Raw genomic sequence first — 19,042 nt, forward strand, 5'->3', positions numbered from 1 at the left:
TACTTCCTGTATTCTCCTAAAACCTTTAAAGACTACAAATAATATCAATAATTTTAAGATTTTACAGTCAGTTCCTTAACTGTAAGATGTTCCAGAAGACAATTCATTTAGCTAGATGCATTACTTATCTCTATATTCATGTTGGTTTTCTGTCCTTACTAGAAATGTTTGCTTTGCTATTATTATTGTTGTTGGTGGTGGTTTGCTTTTCCTCTCTGACAAAGAAGCTCCTAAATAAGACTTGAGGAATTTTTTTCTTCCCTCATTGCCATACATTATTATTACACTTTCACTGATTACCTTCTTAAAATGTAATATAAGAAACCCTTTTGGTTGGCCTTTGCATTTCTTAAAAGTCTCAGCTTGTCTGAGCTCTGTTTCCCTGATTTTTAAGATTTTCTATACTTTGTTATGGCAATCTTATCTGCTTTGTTTTAAAAGTAGTGTGCATATCTTTAAAGAGTTCATTGTATAATCACACTGAGAATCTTTTTCCTTCTGAAAAGTATCAAAATTGTATTTTTACTTAACTCCTTAAGACATTCTTCCTTTTTAGAGAAATCTATGCTGTGGAATCAAGCTGATCTTTTCTCTGATCACGAATCAGAAAAACTCAGATTGGTGAAATAAATTACAAAATATATATACATAAAACACTATGCAGTTCTCAAGAATTATGCTATAGAAGACTTTCGTGACAAAGGGAACGTTCGTGATTAAGTTTGCTTTTTATTAAAAAAAAAAAAGAAAACAACAACAGATGGGTTATATAACAGTGTATACAGTAATATCCCAAAATCATTTTTAAGTGTATATGTGTGAATTTATATCTTTATATATACACAAGGAAAAAAGGTTATATGTGAAAATATTTAAAGTTTTTCTTTTGATGGTAGAACATTTTCATTTTATTCTATGTGCTTTTCTGTATCTATCAAATTTATGTAATGAATATGTATTACTCTTATAATAACACAGGCATTATTTTTTAAAAAACAAGCCGAACCAGAGAAAAAAATATTCTATAAAGTATATAAGTCTAGCGTGAGATTTCTGCTTTTATAACTCTATTACTAAAGCAAGCTTAGAAAAACATTTCTGGACACAAAACCAGGGGGGAAAAAAAAAAGCCAAAATAAGATACCACCAGTTAGCCTACCTATACAAATAAGTTATGATAACCATCAAGATGACCATTCAAACTTTTAGAAATTAATTGGGGGAAATCACAAGAACTTCCTGACATTTCAAGGAAAAGAATGTTATAAACTACTTAATAACATTTAAAATAATTTTAAAATGTTGTATATCCTCCCAAATCCCTACCAAATGAAGGCTCAGTAGGATAGGGATAATGAAGACAAAAGAAAAAAGCCATTAGTCAAATTATTTAAAATTGTGCCAAAATTTCCTAATAAAGTAAGCACTGTCACCAGTCAAGACTTAAAATCTCATAGCAATAACAATTATCTTCATTTAGAAATATTTTCTGGTTGAAAATCAATTTGCAGCAATCCAAAATCTTGATTTACTCTCTATTTCAGTGGCAGTATCTAGATCATCTATTCAGAGCCTGTGTTCCAAAAAACTAGGAAAAAAGTCATCTTAACCAGTTAAAACTTTATCATTCAAATACATTCAGTTCTGTAAAATATATATAAAGTGATTCAACTAATCCTTAATTCACCCAAAAGTAAAAATACATTCACCTTCTTCTTTAGGAAATGAATATTTCATTTCTCTATCTTGAATTTTATTTTCAAATATATAAAAAATATTATTTCAAAATTAGTTTTTCCTTAAATAAATTTTATATGATATTCATAAGAAACAATATCAAACATAATGCATTCTCAATTACATAAAGATTCTACTAAGACTTTAAATGAAATAAAAAACAAAGCCTCAAACCCATAGAAACAATAAAAACACACACTATTTTAAATAACTTGCCATTAAACTGACAATCAAGACATATGATCTTTAACATTCAGAAACATAAATGATAATGAAACAAAGGCTAAACATATCTCTCTCAACCTCTCTCATATATGTATAGAATTATAACCCAGCATTATCATGTAATAAATGAATACACACCTTACTTTAGTATATGCCAAGGCAGACACACAAAAACAAGAAAAAATTTTTGAAATCAGAGTATAAAGGGACTCTGCTTTTTCAAACAATGCAGCACTGAAAGCCAGGTCAGCATCCTTGGGCATTACTAGGAAACTTTAGCACATCTGATATTTCCATCATCTTCAGAATTCCTCTGAACAATGAGAAGATTTCCCAGTCCCCCTACCTCACCTGTCTACAGACTTCCTTTAGCTTTCCTCCCTCTACTGTGTAATAATGCTATTGAGGTTATTTAGGCTTTAAATGTTCAGAGATACAACCCCCGCTATATATTAATTCAGTTTATTTTCTCACAGACACTGACTCAGCCGTGGGTTGTGCAGCACTGACGTTTCTAACCAAACAGCATCGTGTGAGCTGTGATCGTCCCACTTCTCCATCTTTGTGCAGTGATTGGATATCGTAACTGATAGACAGGATGAAGAAAACTCAGGAGATGAGGGCTTAGTGATATGTAGATATGTTGCCAAATGCCATCTGTAAAGCTAATTCTAGCTCTGCTAGCTTGCCAGGTTTTAGAAAACTAGGATGCAGCTAACTTTCTTTTTTCCTTTCAATATTTTATTGTGTACCTATTCTGGGCAGTAAAACTTCTCTTTAGAACTGAAGAGAAAATATTATCTGTACTTTAAGAACCCACTAAGGAACTACTCTTTAAAGCAACCAAACTTTTCCATTTCTAAACTGCTGCTAGGACTAAAGGGTGACTTAAAAAGGAAAATGGAAAGCTCAATCTTCGTGCAGTCTCACAAGAAAGGAGCATGCGTACTTCTATGTGGGAATGAACCCTTGCGGCAAAGTCTGATATTGAATGTATGATGCATTTATCTTTAGTAACCTGAGCAGACTGCAGATCTGAGTTTTAAACAGTTGTATTCGACCCAATTCAAATATGCAAGAGCTTTTAGCATATTGTCATTCTAGGGCATTTTAACATCAGTTACACAGAAAAGGTGCTCTTTCTTTTTCCTTTTTAAATAGCAAAAACTCTTCTAATTTAAAGAAAGTTGTCATAACTCAAGCCAAACTTCAACTGAAATGATCTTTAACCTCTCAGCAAGCTACCAACCCCCTCAATATAAGTATTAACTATTCAACTCCTAGTCAGAAAGAAATAAAGTTCAGTAATTTTTCAGCTATCTAATTCATTTGTATGCACTTGCAGAGGAATCACAGGCACCCTGAATTTCATCCACGTCCAGATCAGTTTCCCTGCCTTGTCTTTTATATCAGTGTTATACCTATTAAATCTACATTCAAAGAAACTTCAGAAAAGAAAGTACCTTAAAGTTGTATTAGGTAAAAGAGAAACCATAATGCAATGCCCACCAAACCCTCAAACCTCCAAGGTAAGCACATGTATATAGTAATTATTATTGTTACCTTTATAATTCAAGAAATTTATTTTTATCCTTGCTAATAAGGAAAGGTAAAGGGGGGAAAAATCAAAGGAAAAAGATTTTAGAAAGCAGGCTATTCCAATATGTGAACAGAACAAAAAGCAAATTTAAACAACTTTTTTGAAAATCCTCAAAAACTGAACCAATAAAGTACGCTTATTTCTTTATTGCTAAAGGCTGAATGTTTTTAGTTTCAAAATTCATCTGCTGATATGTATTCCCCCAATGTGATGGTATATGGAGGGGAGGTGATTAGCTCATGAGGGCAGAGCCTTCATGAATGGGACTAATACCTTTATAAAAGAGATCCCAGAAGGATCCCTAGTCCCTTCTACCATGTGAGGACACAGCAAAAAGAGGGGTGTCTGAAGCAGGAAGCAAGCCCTTAACAGATACCAAATGTGCCAGCACCTTGACTTTTGGACATCCCAGCCTCCAGAACCATGTGAAATAAATTTCTGTTGTTTATAATATAGCCACTCAGTCTATGGTATTCTGTTATAGCAGCCTTAACAGACTGACACATTTAGTTTTTGTAAATTTAAATCCCCAATTCTGTTTGAGGTGGCAACGGGAGCACTTATATTTCTCAGTCTCCATAATCCAGAGATGACCATATGACATAGTTCTAGACAATGATTTATTGATATAAGCAGATGCCTGCTGGAAATTTCTGAGAAATTTAATTTCCGGATATAAATGAAACCTCTTTCCCATCGTCCCCATCTCCCTTCCTCCTCCTCCTCCTTGTCTGGAAGGTGGACATGACAGTTGGAACTATGGTAAGCCATCTTGTGATTGTGAGGAAAACACCAAGAAAAATCAAAGACTTTTGACCCTAATATCCTGAAGCCCTTTTGTGTACAAGAAAAGTAACCCCCTAAGTTAAGCCAGTGTTTAGTCTGGCTTCCTTCTACTCAAACATCCCTAAATAAAATACACAAGATTCAAAAAAAGGATGCGAGCAGGCAGAAGTACAGATGAAACAAAATCAGCCATGAGTTGATAACTTGAAGCTGGGGAATGGGTACACAGGGGTTCATTATACCTGTTCTCTCTACTGTATATGTATTTTAAATGTATCACAATAAGTTATTCAAAATTTTAAAAAATAAAAAGAATGAGAAACATGTTTATAAATTCTAGCTTTGTCATTTACAAGTTGTATGGCCTTGGGCAAGTTTATTAACCTTATTTTTTTCATCTGTTAAATGGGGACAGTAAAACTATTCACAGAGCTCTACCTTTAGATCCAGCCAAGGTAATCTCCAGAAGGTCCCTGGCAGGAATGCCCTCCATCTACCTAACCATCCAAGGATTAGTTCAAGTCTCATTTTCACCTGTTCAGACTGACACTGATTCCTTCTCTGAACTCCTATTTTACTGCAACTCTCTACCACAGTTTAGTGCCCTGTTGTCCTCTAATTGTTCCATATGTGGATATTAAAGCATTCCATGATGGTACCCTGACGAACTGCTTAATCTCTCCTGAACTGAGCACAGGTTCTCAACAATACTTGCTGCTGTTAGGTTTTTTTTTTTTGTTTTTTTTTTTTTTGCGGTGTTCGGGCCTCTCACTATTGTGGCCTCTTCCGTTGCGGAGCACAGGCTCCAGACGCGCAGGCTCAGTAGCCGTGGCTCACGGGCCTAGCCGCTCCGCGTCATGTGGGATCTTCCCAGACCAGGGCACAAACCCGTGTCCCCTGCATCGGCAGGTGGACTCTCAACCACTGTGCCACCAGGGAAGCCCCTGCTGTTAGTTTTTAATATCGCTCAATTAATTTACTATTAATTCAAAAACTACCATTTTAAAAAAGTCAAATTGAATATATTTTTAAAGCATCTGAAGTTACATGTTCGTAAGTTCATAGGAACAAGAGGTCCCAAAAAGTAAACTGTTTTCCCTCGGGTAGTTTTTCCATGAATGAGGTTAAGATAAGTTCAAAGGATTTCAATGGTCTTTCCACTTAAAAAAAACAAAACAAAACAATACATTAGTATTCATTTACTTCTCTAATATTTTTCACTTAAACAACCAATACTACTGCAATCTTATTTTAAAAGAGCACCAAAAAGGTACTGATGCTATAGAAATCAAGAAGAGCTATGATAACTGTTTTTACTGAAGTAAAATAACGGCAATTTAAAAAGTACTGTTTTGGGGCTTCCCTGGTGGCGCAGTGCTTAAGAGTCCGCCTGCCGATGTGGGGGACACGGGTTCGTGCCCCAGTCCGGGAAGATCCCACATGCCGCGGAGCGGCTGGGCCCGTGAGCCATGGCCGCTGAGCCTGCGCGTCCGGAGCCCGTGCTCCACAATTGGGAGAGGCCACAACAGTGAGAGGCCCGCGTAACGCAAAAAAAATATAATAATAAAAATAAAAAAGTACTGTTTTTTAATAAATTTTTCCCATTGTACGCCCGCAGCTTTTACAAAGCAAACAATAGTTTATTTTCACCTTGCCACGACTTCATATACAACACCGTCTTGTACATCAGTAGAAAAATATTAAGAACTAGCAAGGATAAGATATAATTCACCTGAAAAAATGTATATAACGTATCAATATAAATAAAGCCCTATATTTAATGAGATAAAACCAGTATCTCTTTAATCTCAAAGACAAAATAAATATCCATGTAAAACAGGATGGAGAAAAAGAACTAGAGCACCAACTGAAGGACACACACACACCACACCACACCAAAAAAACAAATAAACCAAAAAACATTCACACCACTGGTGTGCACTTATAAATTAATAAAGTCAACTCAATGTCTTCATGTTAGACCTCACCACATTAAAAGTCCACAATAAAGGTACACATCTTGTCAGAGACTTAAATAGTACTAGTCACTCATATTTTCTAGCCATGTATATAGCTTAATAAAAGTAGCTGAATCATTTCTTTAAAATTACAAAAAGGATTTCAATATCACGGCATGTTTTTATTCTTTTTCAATAAAGCTGGTATTAGTTATCAGTGATCAGGAGAATTTTACATTCAAGTAAGTTAAATGTTCAATAATACCCCCTAAATATTCATAAAGCACAACTCTCTATGAAAACATGCTTACGTACCTGCATTATGTGAGGTTTATGAGGTGTCAACACCTTAAGATATCAGATCATAAAGTGTTCTAAACGAGGTGTTCCCCATAAGTCACATAGCACAAAATGAAAGCTTTAAAAATAATGTATAAATGGGCTGAAACTTTTCAACTGAATTTCATTTAATGCAGCAAACTTTAAATGAACCAGGAGAGTCACTGATGGACTGATTTTACTATTGGGATCACAATGATAACACAACATAATTTCACATAGTTAAAAATGTACAGAGGCAAAGACTGACAAAAGCCTATAAATTATCATACACAATGTATTTAGAGCACAAAATAAATTCGTATTAGAGAGTTTTAAATACAAAGAGTTAACCTGTCTTGCCAGACTTCCCAGTTAAATTAACTATAGCATTTATTCATGGAGTCAGCTAAGGATATTTTAGCATTATTTAGAAACAGAAATAAAAATTCATATAAATACAAATATAAGAAAATTAAAAGGAAAAAATGTTTCCCTCAAAGTTATTTAAGGAGAAATGCAAACATTCATATATTTTGTAAACCGGCTCCCATCCTCTGACAGGACTTGGCCACACCAAATGCAGTTTGGTTCTTCATAAAAATCAGTTTTAGCAGAGCTTTGACACGTGAAATACATATTTTCTACCTACCTTGAATGTTTATAAAGTTTACGAGGTCTACTATGCAATTTCCGATCCCAATTCTCTGGATCACTGGAGTTACTGTCATAAGGATGAGGCCGTCCTGCCATCCCACTTCAAGCTTCCTCACACTACTGCTCTGAAAGCACACATGAAGCACCCATAACCTACATAAAAGAGTAGTGTTGACCTTTAAATCTATTCCATGCAGAGTAAGTCACAGAATTTTGTATCTTTTCTGACATTACTGTGACATTTTTTAAAGTGATGAACAGGATTATAAAATATCAGACACACAAAATGCCACAAATCAGATTAAAATAAACACCAAAAGCCTTTTTAGGTGCTTTTCATTTGATTATTCGATTAAATTTGTTACTCCTATACAACATTTTAATAATGTGCTATTTGTATTTAGTAAATATACTTATTGACATTTGGGTACCTCATGTTTCCAAACATCAATACAGAACCAAAAAAGACAAAAACAACTTCACAGAATGATTCTTTCAGACAAAATTTCATTTGGGACACATTTCTTAATTACTAAAATTTTAAGATACTTAACAAAGCATCTAGTAAGACCAGATAACAATGTTGTTATTTCTTTAACCAAGTTAAAGACCATGAATAGAAATTTAATATTTGTTCAAAACTAAAAGTATGCAAACATCCTGATGTTTCCTTACAGTGCAATTATCAAAAAACATTTTATCAATATGATTCATGTATTTTATGCCTTTTCATATGTGAGGCTTATGACTGTTAGTTCTACTACAGTCCTGTAAAATTACAGAACTCACTTAACAACAGCTTTACGAAATACCTGAACTAAGCACTTTAAAGTATATTCACTACCCAATTTAATCTTCACAATCAACTTACAAGGTAGGTATTATACTCCCCATATACAGAATAGAAAACAGTCTGAGAAGGTTAGTAACTTTGCCAAAGGTCACAATGCTAGTCAACAGCAGGATTATAAAGAACAATGAGAATTTATTACTATATAGCATAAAGTCTTGATCTTGAAAAATGCTCAGACTGGAGTATTCTGTTTAGAAACAGTAAGTCAGATTTGACTTTTAGAGATTGCAAACACCAAAAGAAAAAACAAATGAGGTTAAACAATTTGAACAAAGTTATGTAAACTGGATTAGAACCCAGGTTTCCTGACACTCACTTCTGTATGCTTTGTATATAGTTTTCCAAGCCAGATTTGATAGAGGGATTTATGCATTAAAGTGAAAGGGATGAGGTAATGGGATGGATGCCTACATTGTCCATCCAAAAAAAAAGTCAAAAGGAATCCAGAATTGAGAAAATACTGTACCTCACTGAATTGTATAGATTATTCCAGTACAATTTCACCAAAAAATGACAAACTCATGAAAATTGTGAGTCTATCTCAGAGCTCATTAAAAGAAACACTTTTATTTTAGAGAAACTATTTTGCTACTTTAGAATTTTTTTAATAGTTAACTTAGACTGATTCACTTTGTTATAAAGCAGAAACTAATAAAAAAAAAAAAAAAGAGAATGTCACAGTCCAGAGGAGCCTAAGGAGACATGAGGACTTAAAATAATGTGTATTTTGCATGGAATCTTGGAACAGAAAAAATTTTTTAAAACTAAGCAAATCTGAATAAAAGTATGGACTTCAGTCAATAATAAAAAAAAATAGTTAACTTAGTACTTTCTTTCCAAAAACAATTGAAAAATCTAATAATAAATTAACATTTTAATGTAATAAATATGTAAATAAGTAGCTCAAAGAGTGAAATAAAAATAATAAAGGGGGAAGGAGGAGAACTGTACAATGGCTAATTCAAATTCCTTAGCAAATGACGCACAGTTTATTTGCTGAATACTCCTGGAAAAGGAAACCTTTCCTGAAGGATCGCTGAATGACTGATTAAAAATCAGTCAGATGTTAAATGAACATAAAAACCACAAATTGGGGGCTTCCCTGGTGGCGCAGTGGTTGAGAATCTACCTGCTGATGCAGGGAACACGGGTTCAAGCCCTGGTCTGGGAAGATCCCACATGCCGCGGAGCAACTAGGCCCGTGAGCCACAACTACTGAGCCTGCGCGTCTGGAGCCTATGCTCCGCAACAAGAGGCTGCGATAGTGAGAGGCCCGCGCACCGCGATGAAGAGTGGCCCCCGCTTGCCACAACTAGAGAAAAGCCCTCGCCGCACAGAAATGAAGACCCAACACAGCCCTAAATAAATAAATAAAGAAAGAAAGAAAGAAAGAAAGAAAGAAAGAAAGCCTGGTGCCCTGTACAACTTCGATCTGTCCCTTCCTAGGTCATCCCATGTAATTATTATAAAAAAAAAAAAAAAAATCAGTCAGATGTTAAATGAACATAAAAACCACAAATTGGGGGCTTCCTTGGTGGTGCAGTGGTTGAGAGTCCGCCTGCCGATGCTAGGGGACACGGGTTCGTGCCCCGGTCCGGGAAGATCCCACATGCCACGGAGTGGCTGGGCCCGTGAGCCATGGCCGCTGAGCCTGCGCATCTGGAGCCTGTGCTCCGCAGCGGGAGAGGCCACAACAGTGGGAGGCCCACGTACCACAAAAAAAACAAACAAACCCACAAATTGTTATGAAAACAAATAAAATCTCAATTTCATTTAATTAGAAAAAATTAAAATGTATTTACTAAAGAAGAAACCCTTTAAAACTTCAATTTGGTATTATAGCTAGTTATCTGTCTTGAAAAGATGAGGCAGAAGAGAAGGGTGAAAAAGAACAAATCAGAGAGACAAAGCAGGAAGTCAGATAGGAAAAAATGGTCACAGACCGAGACCCAAAAGGTAAAAAAGAATAGTAGGGAAAACTGATAAGGAGGGAAATGAAAGACGTAGAGGCTTAGCAGGTTATGTAGAATGAGATTTAGAGCATTTTCTCCTTACTGGATAAGTCTTCCAATAAGCTATTTCAGGCCTTAAAGGGCACATTAGCTCCTAACCCTTAACTATAAGACACACCCTTCTGAAAACCCACAAAGACCACTGAGTAAAGAATAATCCTAAACCATGGGAGACAGTGACTAAAAAAATACAACCAGAAGGAATGAATAAGGTAAATTCCAATTCATATTTTCCACTATTTTACAGTGGGTGGCACATATCTAGTAGCTGGGAAATATCAGTATGAATTCCTAATCAATCCTACTGAAATTAACAACATGTACATTATAGCCAGCCACAAAAAAGTAAAGAATGTTCAGATGAAGGCTATTGAAAGTCAACTGGAAAATCATGTTTACATTTCACTTGTCAATAAAACTTGAGTGTCACCATGTGAAGGATTTCACCCCACTCCTCACTCCCAATAGCAAGGGTACAAACAAAAAAGAAGTGAAATTCAAGTTAAGGTAGCTGGAAAAAAATATGCCTGTGTTTGCCTACACATGCTAGCACATTTTTAAATGCTACAGATTTAACTACTATAATAAAAAGCAAACGACACACATTATATATTATTTTGAAACATCTAATGATCTTTTATATTTTAACCAATCTCTACACCATACTCAGTGACATTATATTAATCTTATTTCACTCACTCATTCATTCATTCATTCATGTACTTATTGAACACCTAATATAATATGCCAAGAAATTTACAGATGCTAAAGCAAGTTGGATGTCGTTCTTGTGCTCAAAAAAACTCACCCTAGCATGGGGAGAAAAGACTCCACTAGCAGCTCTATACCACTTACTCGTGTATCTCTCCTACCTGGGTAGTCTTGCATTGTTACCCCACCCTCCAACCCCATATCTTGGGTGTTCTTTGGGATTCCATCTTCATCTGCTGGGTCCAGGGAGACAGCAAAGAAATAGGATCAAACCCTTGAGAACACCAGGTTTTACACATAACATACAATGAATCAAAAATCTTGAAGTCATCCTTGACCTCTCCTTTCCCAACATCAAGTCTAACTTCAAATTTTTCTTTTGACTCCTTCTCTCCCTTATCAATCGTAAGGCTGCTGTCTTCATTTAAACCCTTAATAGCTAAGAATAAGCCTCTTACTTGACCTCTTTACCCCACTCGATTCCATATTAGCTCTGCTATAATCAGAATTATCTTTCTAAAAACTTTTAATGGCTCTTCATTTCCTGATCTAAACTCCATACCATAAAAAGTTCTTCAAAATCTGACACTTGGATCCCCAATGTCTACTTTATATTAGGCAAATTAAAGATCTGGTTTGGATCTTGTAATCATCAAAAAATAATTTCTGGATTACTGGATACAAAGTTCTTAGACAATATGTAACAATTCATTATTAATATTTTTAGGCATGACAGAAGTAATGTAAATTCTAAATAATCTAGAAATAATCCATACAGAGGCTGGAACAACTGGGCCTATTGGCTAGAAACATACATTCAGGAAACTGCCAAAAGTCAATTGGGAAAGAGTGAGTCGATTGCTTCTCCTTTTCTTGGATATTACTACCTTTAAAACAGGAGGGGGGTGGGGATAGGAAGAGACAATCTTCAAGACTACAGTATCATAAGTAAGTACTCCCGGGGACACTATTTCCAGGCACTATTAATTAATGGCAATGACCCACAGAAGAGCTTAAAAAAAAAAAAAAAAAGGACAGTATCCAGAGACAATTTACGCTGTCCTTCCTGTTATCAATGTGCTAGGAAGATTACATACTTTCTCCTATTTAAAGCTCAAAACAACCCAATATTACTATCCTGTTTCATAGATGAGGAAATCTTAGGGCTAAGATGAGAATCCCAGTCTAACTGAAAGCCCATGTTCTTTCCAATGTAGCAAGTGAAGTACACAGAAATTCATATATTTGCTCCTTATTGCCAACAGATGTCCCTTTTAAACCACAGCCATCTTGTGGCTTTGTGCAAACTATTGAGATCTCACTCTAAATAGTGTCATTACACAAGAGCTTTTCTGTTAAGTGAAATTATTTTTATCTCTCAAACTTGGCAAACAAAGTGTGTGGTGGTTACTGGAGAGAAAGACCTGATAGAGAGGGAAAACAGTGAATAGAACAGAATCACATAGTGATACCAGGGCCAGACACCAAGGACTGCCTTCAGCTGCATAGAAAGCCAAATACCCAGAGGTGGGAGTGGGAAAGACTGACCAAGAGGTAGTCAAGAAGGCACCTGAGCTAGCAAAATGTCCTAAGGTAACCTTTCCTATATGGAAAAGACCAAAAGGAGTGATGATAGCCCCACAGGGCAAATGAATCGCTTGAGATTGGCAGACTAAAAGAGCAAACACCTGAATGCTAGGGGTCTAGATGTAGGAAGAATTTCTGAAGGGCCAGAAACTTGAGGGATCATTTGATGAGCTTCTCTCCTTACAGGCATAAAAGAGAGACTGTACCACCTTCAAGGCACAAAATACATGATACAGATATAACTGTGAAAGAAAAAGAACAAGAGGAAGCAGCTTTTAAAAGGAACCAGAGGGATTAAAAGGAACCTTTTGCAAATGTAGCCAAGAGAATTGATCATGTGAGCCTCATGCAGATAATTATTTAAATTTGGATTAAAAAAATTTTTAATTGTTTTACAGCATTTTTTGGAAAGTGTCCCAAAGCATACAGTAGTAAAAAAAAGAGCTTACTCTTGAAAAACTCCAACTGGAAGGGAACAGAACCATGAGATCAGCTTGAAGTTTTTATGCTGAGAGTCCTCCCCACCCCCCACAAATATGTTGAAGGCAGCCACACAGCTCAAAGTGGTAGAGAAAGTAATTCAGGGCTGGAAGTGCAGCTGGAAATTTAAGGCAGACATACTGGGAATGAAAGAACAGAAGCGTAAAAATCTGAGCATAAACTCTGCTCAGTTAAATTACACACGCATGGGGGGAGACCCCAGGTAGCCCCTACGGTGGATTATAGAAGAATTGAAAGCTACATGGCGTAAGATCTATGAGTCTGATGCTTTTTAAACTGAATGTATTCCCCAACCATACAGCCCAAGCAGCAGAAAGCTGAAGCCCTTACTGGCTTAGGATGTCAGAGAGCAGAGACCACTACTGAAAGACAAAATAGATACTAGGAGGGAATCCCCAGAAGTAGAGGAACCACAAGGCAGATCAGCTCCAAAATCTGAGTATAATCTCTGCCCAAATTTTTGGCTGACCACCAAATTACACAGGTGCAAGAGAACCCTAACCCTTACCCCACACCCCAGGAGACCAAGCTAAAAAAACAAGTAGCTGGAAGAAAAGAACTGAGCACAGATATCAGCTGTCTCATACTGTGTAGGAAACAAAGTTTGCAGATTGAGTCCAGGCAAGTTAATAGTCCACTAGAACAAAACGCCCCTGGGCTTCCCTGGTGGCACAGTGGTTAAGAATCCTCCTGCCAATGCAGGGGACACAGGTTCAAGCCCTGGTCCGGGAAGATCCCACATGCTGCAGAGCAACTAAGCCCATGCGCCACAACTACTAAGCCCATGCGCCACAACTACTGAGCCCATGCGCCACAACTACTGAGCCCATGCGCCACAACTACTGAAGCCCACACACCTAGAGCCTGTGCTCCGCAACAAGAGAAGCCACCACAATGAGAAGCCCACGTGCTGCAATGAAGAGTACCCCACGCTTGCTGCAACTAGGGAAAGCCCATGCACAACAAGAAGACCCAATGCAGCCAAAAATAAATAAATAAAATAAATAAAAATTTTAAATATATATATTTAAAAAAAAACAACCCTGACAATCCTCACAAGAACACCAAAAATTATGAGATCCAAAGAAACAAGACGGTAAAAAGGCAGTCAATGGAAACTGACTCCAAGTAGGTCCAGATGTAGGATTTAGCAAATAAAGACTTCAAAGCACATAATATAAATATACTTAAACAATTACAGGAAAGTATATTCAAAGCATAAAACAAGAAAATGGTCTTAATGAGTGGCAGAAATGGAATCTCAATAGAGAAGTGAAAACAAAAAATGAAAACTCAGCTCTAGCTGAAAAGAACGAAAATGAAAAATCCATTAGATGGGCACAACAGCAGATGGAATGACCAAAAAAAAAAAAAAAAAAAACTCAAGGAACTTGAAAATAGTGCATCAGAAATTACCCAACCCATAGAATAAAGAGAAAGATTAAAGAAAAACAACAGCTCTGCAGACACAGAAGGGACAGCATCTAATGATACAACATATAAGTAACTGGAGTCACTACTAATACACTCAACAAAATGGAATCTCAAAAGCATTATGATAAGTGAAAGAAGCAAGACTTAAAGGTTCCATACCACATGATTTCATTTATATAACATTGTCAGAAGGACAAAACTGTAGGGATTACAGATAGAGCAGCAAGAGGTTAGAGCTGGGGTAATAGCACAAGGTAATTCTGGGGGGTGATGGAACTATCTGTATCTGGATTGTGGTGGTGGTGGTAGTTACACCATTGTATGCCTCTGTCCAAACTCCTTAGACCGGTACACCAGAAAGAGAATTTTATTGGACTGAAATTTAAAAAGAAAAAAACAGCAGCAGAGATGTTTAATAAATATTTACAGATGTCAAACATATTAGCATGACATAATTAAAACACATTTGGATCAAAACCCCCACATCACACAGCCCCCCTTACCATCCCAGGCATACTTAATCAACAGCCACCCTCCCACTGCTGTAAATGACACACACAAATTTTTGATCATGAAAACTGGTGAGAATTTTTCTACTTCTGCCACAATAGTAAGTGACTTAGAGAAAAGGTTTCGGAATCAGATAAAACTAAGTTGTATGACTTTGTACAAGCTTCTTAACCTCTAAGACCTCAATTTCCTTAAATGTGAAGTGAAGAAAATAATACAATTCTCATTATCATTATTTTATCTATTACTAATATAACTGCCAATCAAATTATTATAAAGAATAAATAAGATAGGACACCTTATATAATAACACAGTGCTGGGCACATTGTTGACTTTCTCTAGTAGACTACCAAATACAAATTTTGTATAATATTTCATTAGTTCATCCATAAATTTCCATTTGCCTTTTGAGATCACCAGAGATGACGAGAATTCCTAGACAGTCGCTCAACATTTATTGAGCATCTATAATGTGCTAGATGGCTGGAATAAAAAGGTGAGTAAGATATCATCCATGTCCTGGTTTAAATAATAATTATAAAATAATCTCAACACAGGGAACAGGGGAAGAATGATTGGGGATACGATTTCTACTCATTTTGAGTTTTCCCAATTTCTCCAAGGTACACCTGACCATCCCCTGTTCTACTAAACATTAAAATTTCCTTAGACTTTTACAGGGTCGTCAAAGAGCCATGTACTTTGAACACAATAGCTGGTAACAGTTTTAGTAGCTAAATCAAAACCTTACATCATCGGACTTCGCTGGTGGCGCAGTGGTTAAGAATCCGCGTGTCAATGCAGGGGACACACGTTCGAGCCCTAGTCCGGGAAGATCCCACATGCCGCGGAGCAACTAAGCCCACGAGCCACTACTGAGCCCGCATGCCTAGAGCCCGTGCTCCACAACAAGAGAAGCCACCACAATGAGAAGCCCCCACACCACAACGGAGAGTAGCCTCCACTCACCGCAACTAGAGAAAGACCACGCGCAGTGGCGAGGACCCAACACCGCCATACGTACATACGTACATAAATTAATTAATTAAAAAAAAAAACCTTACGTCATTCCTATAGTAACTATGATGTAAAACAAATATTTCACTCAGCTTAAAAGTAAATTTTAATCTCTGGAAGAACAAACAAATCATCCTAGTTTCTAACCTCTCTGAAAACTCCTTCAGTTATTTTTATCAGAATATTCTTGCTGTATCCGAGAAGCTTAAAATTTTTAAATTTTTTCTCTCATTTGGACATAACAACCTCCTTGCTACATAACAAATTACCACAAACCCAGTGGTTTACAATATCATATACTATCTTAGTTTCTGTGGGTTAGGAATCTGGCATAGTTTAGCTGGGTCCTCTACAAGGCTACATCAAGGTGTCAACCATAATTACATCCTCATTTGGAGGTTCAATTGGGGAAGGAGCCACTTCCAAGGTTACTGAGATTGTAACAATTCATTTCCTTATGGCAGTGGGATTCAAAGCCAATGATGTAGATAGTAAGTCTGCTAGCCAAATGGAGTCTTATGTAACATAACTAGGAAAGTAACATTCCATTACCTTTAGCATATTCTTTTGGTTAGAAGGAAGTCACAAATCCTGCTCACACTCAAGGCGAGGGGATTATACAAAGGCACGAACACCAGGAGGCAGGGATCATGGGAACTACTTTAGGGTCTGTCTGTCTTATTGTCCAACACATTCTGCCTAGGTACGTCACTGAAAGTTTAAGATTCTGCTCAGCCCTTGTTCTAATTATACATACCACTATACTAACACACACACACAAAACACATACATCTCTTTTATCTCCTTGACTTCACAGGACTATTTGTCACAGCAAAAACCTAGAACCAATCTAAATGTTCGCCAGAAATGAATTGGTTAAAAATCTGCACAGTATCATGCAACCAGTAAAAATGAGATACATACTGATAAGAAAAATATTCCAAGATATAACGTTATGCTAAAAAGCATGGTACAGATATGTATTATGTACTCCAATATATTTTAAAAATATGTATGCAAACACTCATCAATGTTTTTATATGTTTTTTAAAATGTCTAGAAATAACACATAAGACTTCTAATTAGTTGCCTCTGAGGAAAGGCTGAAATGAGAGAAAGACTTACTTTTCATTGTATCTCTTATACTATTTGAATATACCATACTCTGTTTTCATAATTGGGAAGGGGGGGGCTACAGTTAAGTATTTGGAAATGGCTTTGTTATAGAAATTTTCTTCCTTGTTTAATTTTACTGCTTACCTATAGTTTTGTTTTTGTTTCTGATTGCTTAAATATGGTCAATACATATTGTAGGGGAGGAAAAATATCTTTTTCCCCTACCCTTCTAAATTTTCAACTGGGACCCCTGTAACAAGACATATTAACAAGAGAAAAGCATACAAGTTTATTTAATGTAAATTTTACTCAACACTGGAGGCTTCATAAGCAAATGAAGGCCTGAAGAAACAAACCTGAGTGTTCTTATGCCAAGTTTGATGAAGAGTGGAATATCGTGGAAAGAGTATAGTAAACTGACAAAAACTTACTAGCATTATCTCTTGTTCAGATTTCACCTTTGGAGCTAAAGATGCTCCTTTCCTCTAGGTATAGGGACACCTCTCATGAGGGTTTTATGACCTGCTTTAGAGGCAGGTCAGAAGGTTCCTCCAGCACATGCTGTTGCTCTAATTCCTTCTGCTTAAAATATTCAATATGTGAAGGTGCCATACTTTGGGGTAGCATGTTCTGAACTCCATCATTATGCATTGGTAGAATATGTTTCTGCCACATGTCTTCGCTTAAACTGTAAGACTCCTTGAGGGCAAGAACAAAGGATAACTCATATGTGTGTTCCCACAGCTTAGTATACACGCTATATGTAAACTTTTACAAAATGTTTTCATTAATAAAATTAAGATAAAAGAAACCAAAGGGCATTTCATCTAACAGATACACTAGAGAAGAGGAAATACAAATTATGAAGGTTTATAGGGAGTCTTTAACTTAGTTGTTTTGTCTTTAAAAAGAATAATATTGTATAATCATACCCACCAATCATGTGAATCTCATCCTCAAACGAGCAAAAAGTATCTAATGCTAATACTTGCTCTTACGAACTATACACTAAGAAAATGGTGTCAAAAGAGGGAACATAACAAATACCCCGGAAACATTTTTAAAGATATTATCAAATGACTCCTAATATTCCCCAAATGATTCCTCAAAGCTGCCTAAATCTCATAGAAGCACTTTCAAATGTCAAGACTTATATTTTTCTTATTTGCTGCAGTTAAAATAAGGCAAGTAAATAAAGCTGAGAACTTTATTCAGGATATTTTTATATCCTGATTATATCAGTTAGATTACATCTGACTAAATTTTATGTAACTAGTTCCAGGATATCAAATTCAATTGACTTATGCTTTCATTCAAAATCTATTCATTGAGTACTTAGTGCCTTTTCAGGCATTTTGCTAACTGCTAGGGATACACTAACAAACAGATTTAATAAAACTGCATGAATTTTCCATTAAAAGTAGGGTACTTTGTCTATTCCTTATCAAATCCACCAAAATGTAAGACTTCCAAAGTCAGCTCATATTCAGCCCTTGATCTTCCAGAGGTGACCTGGAGATAAAATCTCTGAGTTCATTGATTTTATTACTTTTATAGAATTTCTACTGAAATTTTGCTGATTTCTTGTTTAAGACGTTAACACTTCAAGAACCATTTCATTTATTCCCCCCCCACCTTAAACAGCTCAATGTTTGAAAATCTTTCCCTATCTTAGGCATTTTCTAAATACCTACGTTACATAATTAGCATTGTAATGGAGTAGATGCTGGTTATAGTGCTAAATTCTTAAAACTCACTAAAAGGCATATATGATTTTTTAAATTTTCTAAAAAAACTTTATGTTTTATTTTCTATGCATATGTCCCTATTTTTCCTTTTCTACTATGACGAACTAGTATTGCCTTCAAAACCGGAAACATCTTAGTTGAAGCAAATCACCTTGACGTAAAATTTAATATAGGCAAATCTCCAATAAGCTGATGAAGTGCCTAAATCAAAGGAGATTACATTCAACTCCTAAGAACCGGCACTCTTTAAACAAAGTCAGACTCAAACAAT

At 36.1% G+C, this 19,042-nt stretch overlaps 1 protein-coding gene across 8 annotated transcripts in view; it reads right to left on the reverse strand.

Annotated features, from left to right (window-relative positions):
• The window catches only part of BTBD10 (BTB domain containing 10), an 84,419-nt gene that overhangs the window by 50,063 nt on the left and 15,314 nt on the right, over positions 1-19,042 (reverse strand). For 2 of the 8 annotated variants that reach the window (XM_082627925.1, XM_082627926.1), the window contains exon 2: positions 7,277-7,401. The exons of 3 other annotated variants lie outside the window; for them this stretch is intronic. In XM_082627925.1, coding sequence (XP_082484051.1) covers positions 7,277-7,377 — 101 coding nt within the window. In that variant the 5' untranslated portion in view covers positions 7,378-7,401. Of the gene's footprint in view, positions 1-7,276; positions 7,435-19,042 lie in introns of all 8 variants that reach the window. 3 more of the 8 variants (XM_082627922.1, XM_082627924.1, XM_082627923.1) reach the window with 2 other exon arrangements.

The sequence above is a fragment of the Mesoplodon mirus genome, assembly GCF_964341445.2.
Source record: "Mesoplodon mirus genome assembly, chromosome: 7".
NCBI lineage: Eukaryota > Metazoa > Chordata > Mammalia > Artiodactyla > Ziphiidae > Mesoplodon > Mesoplodon mirus.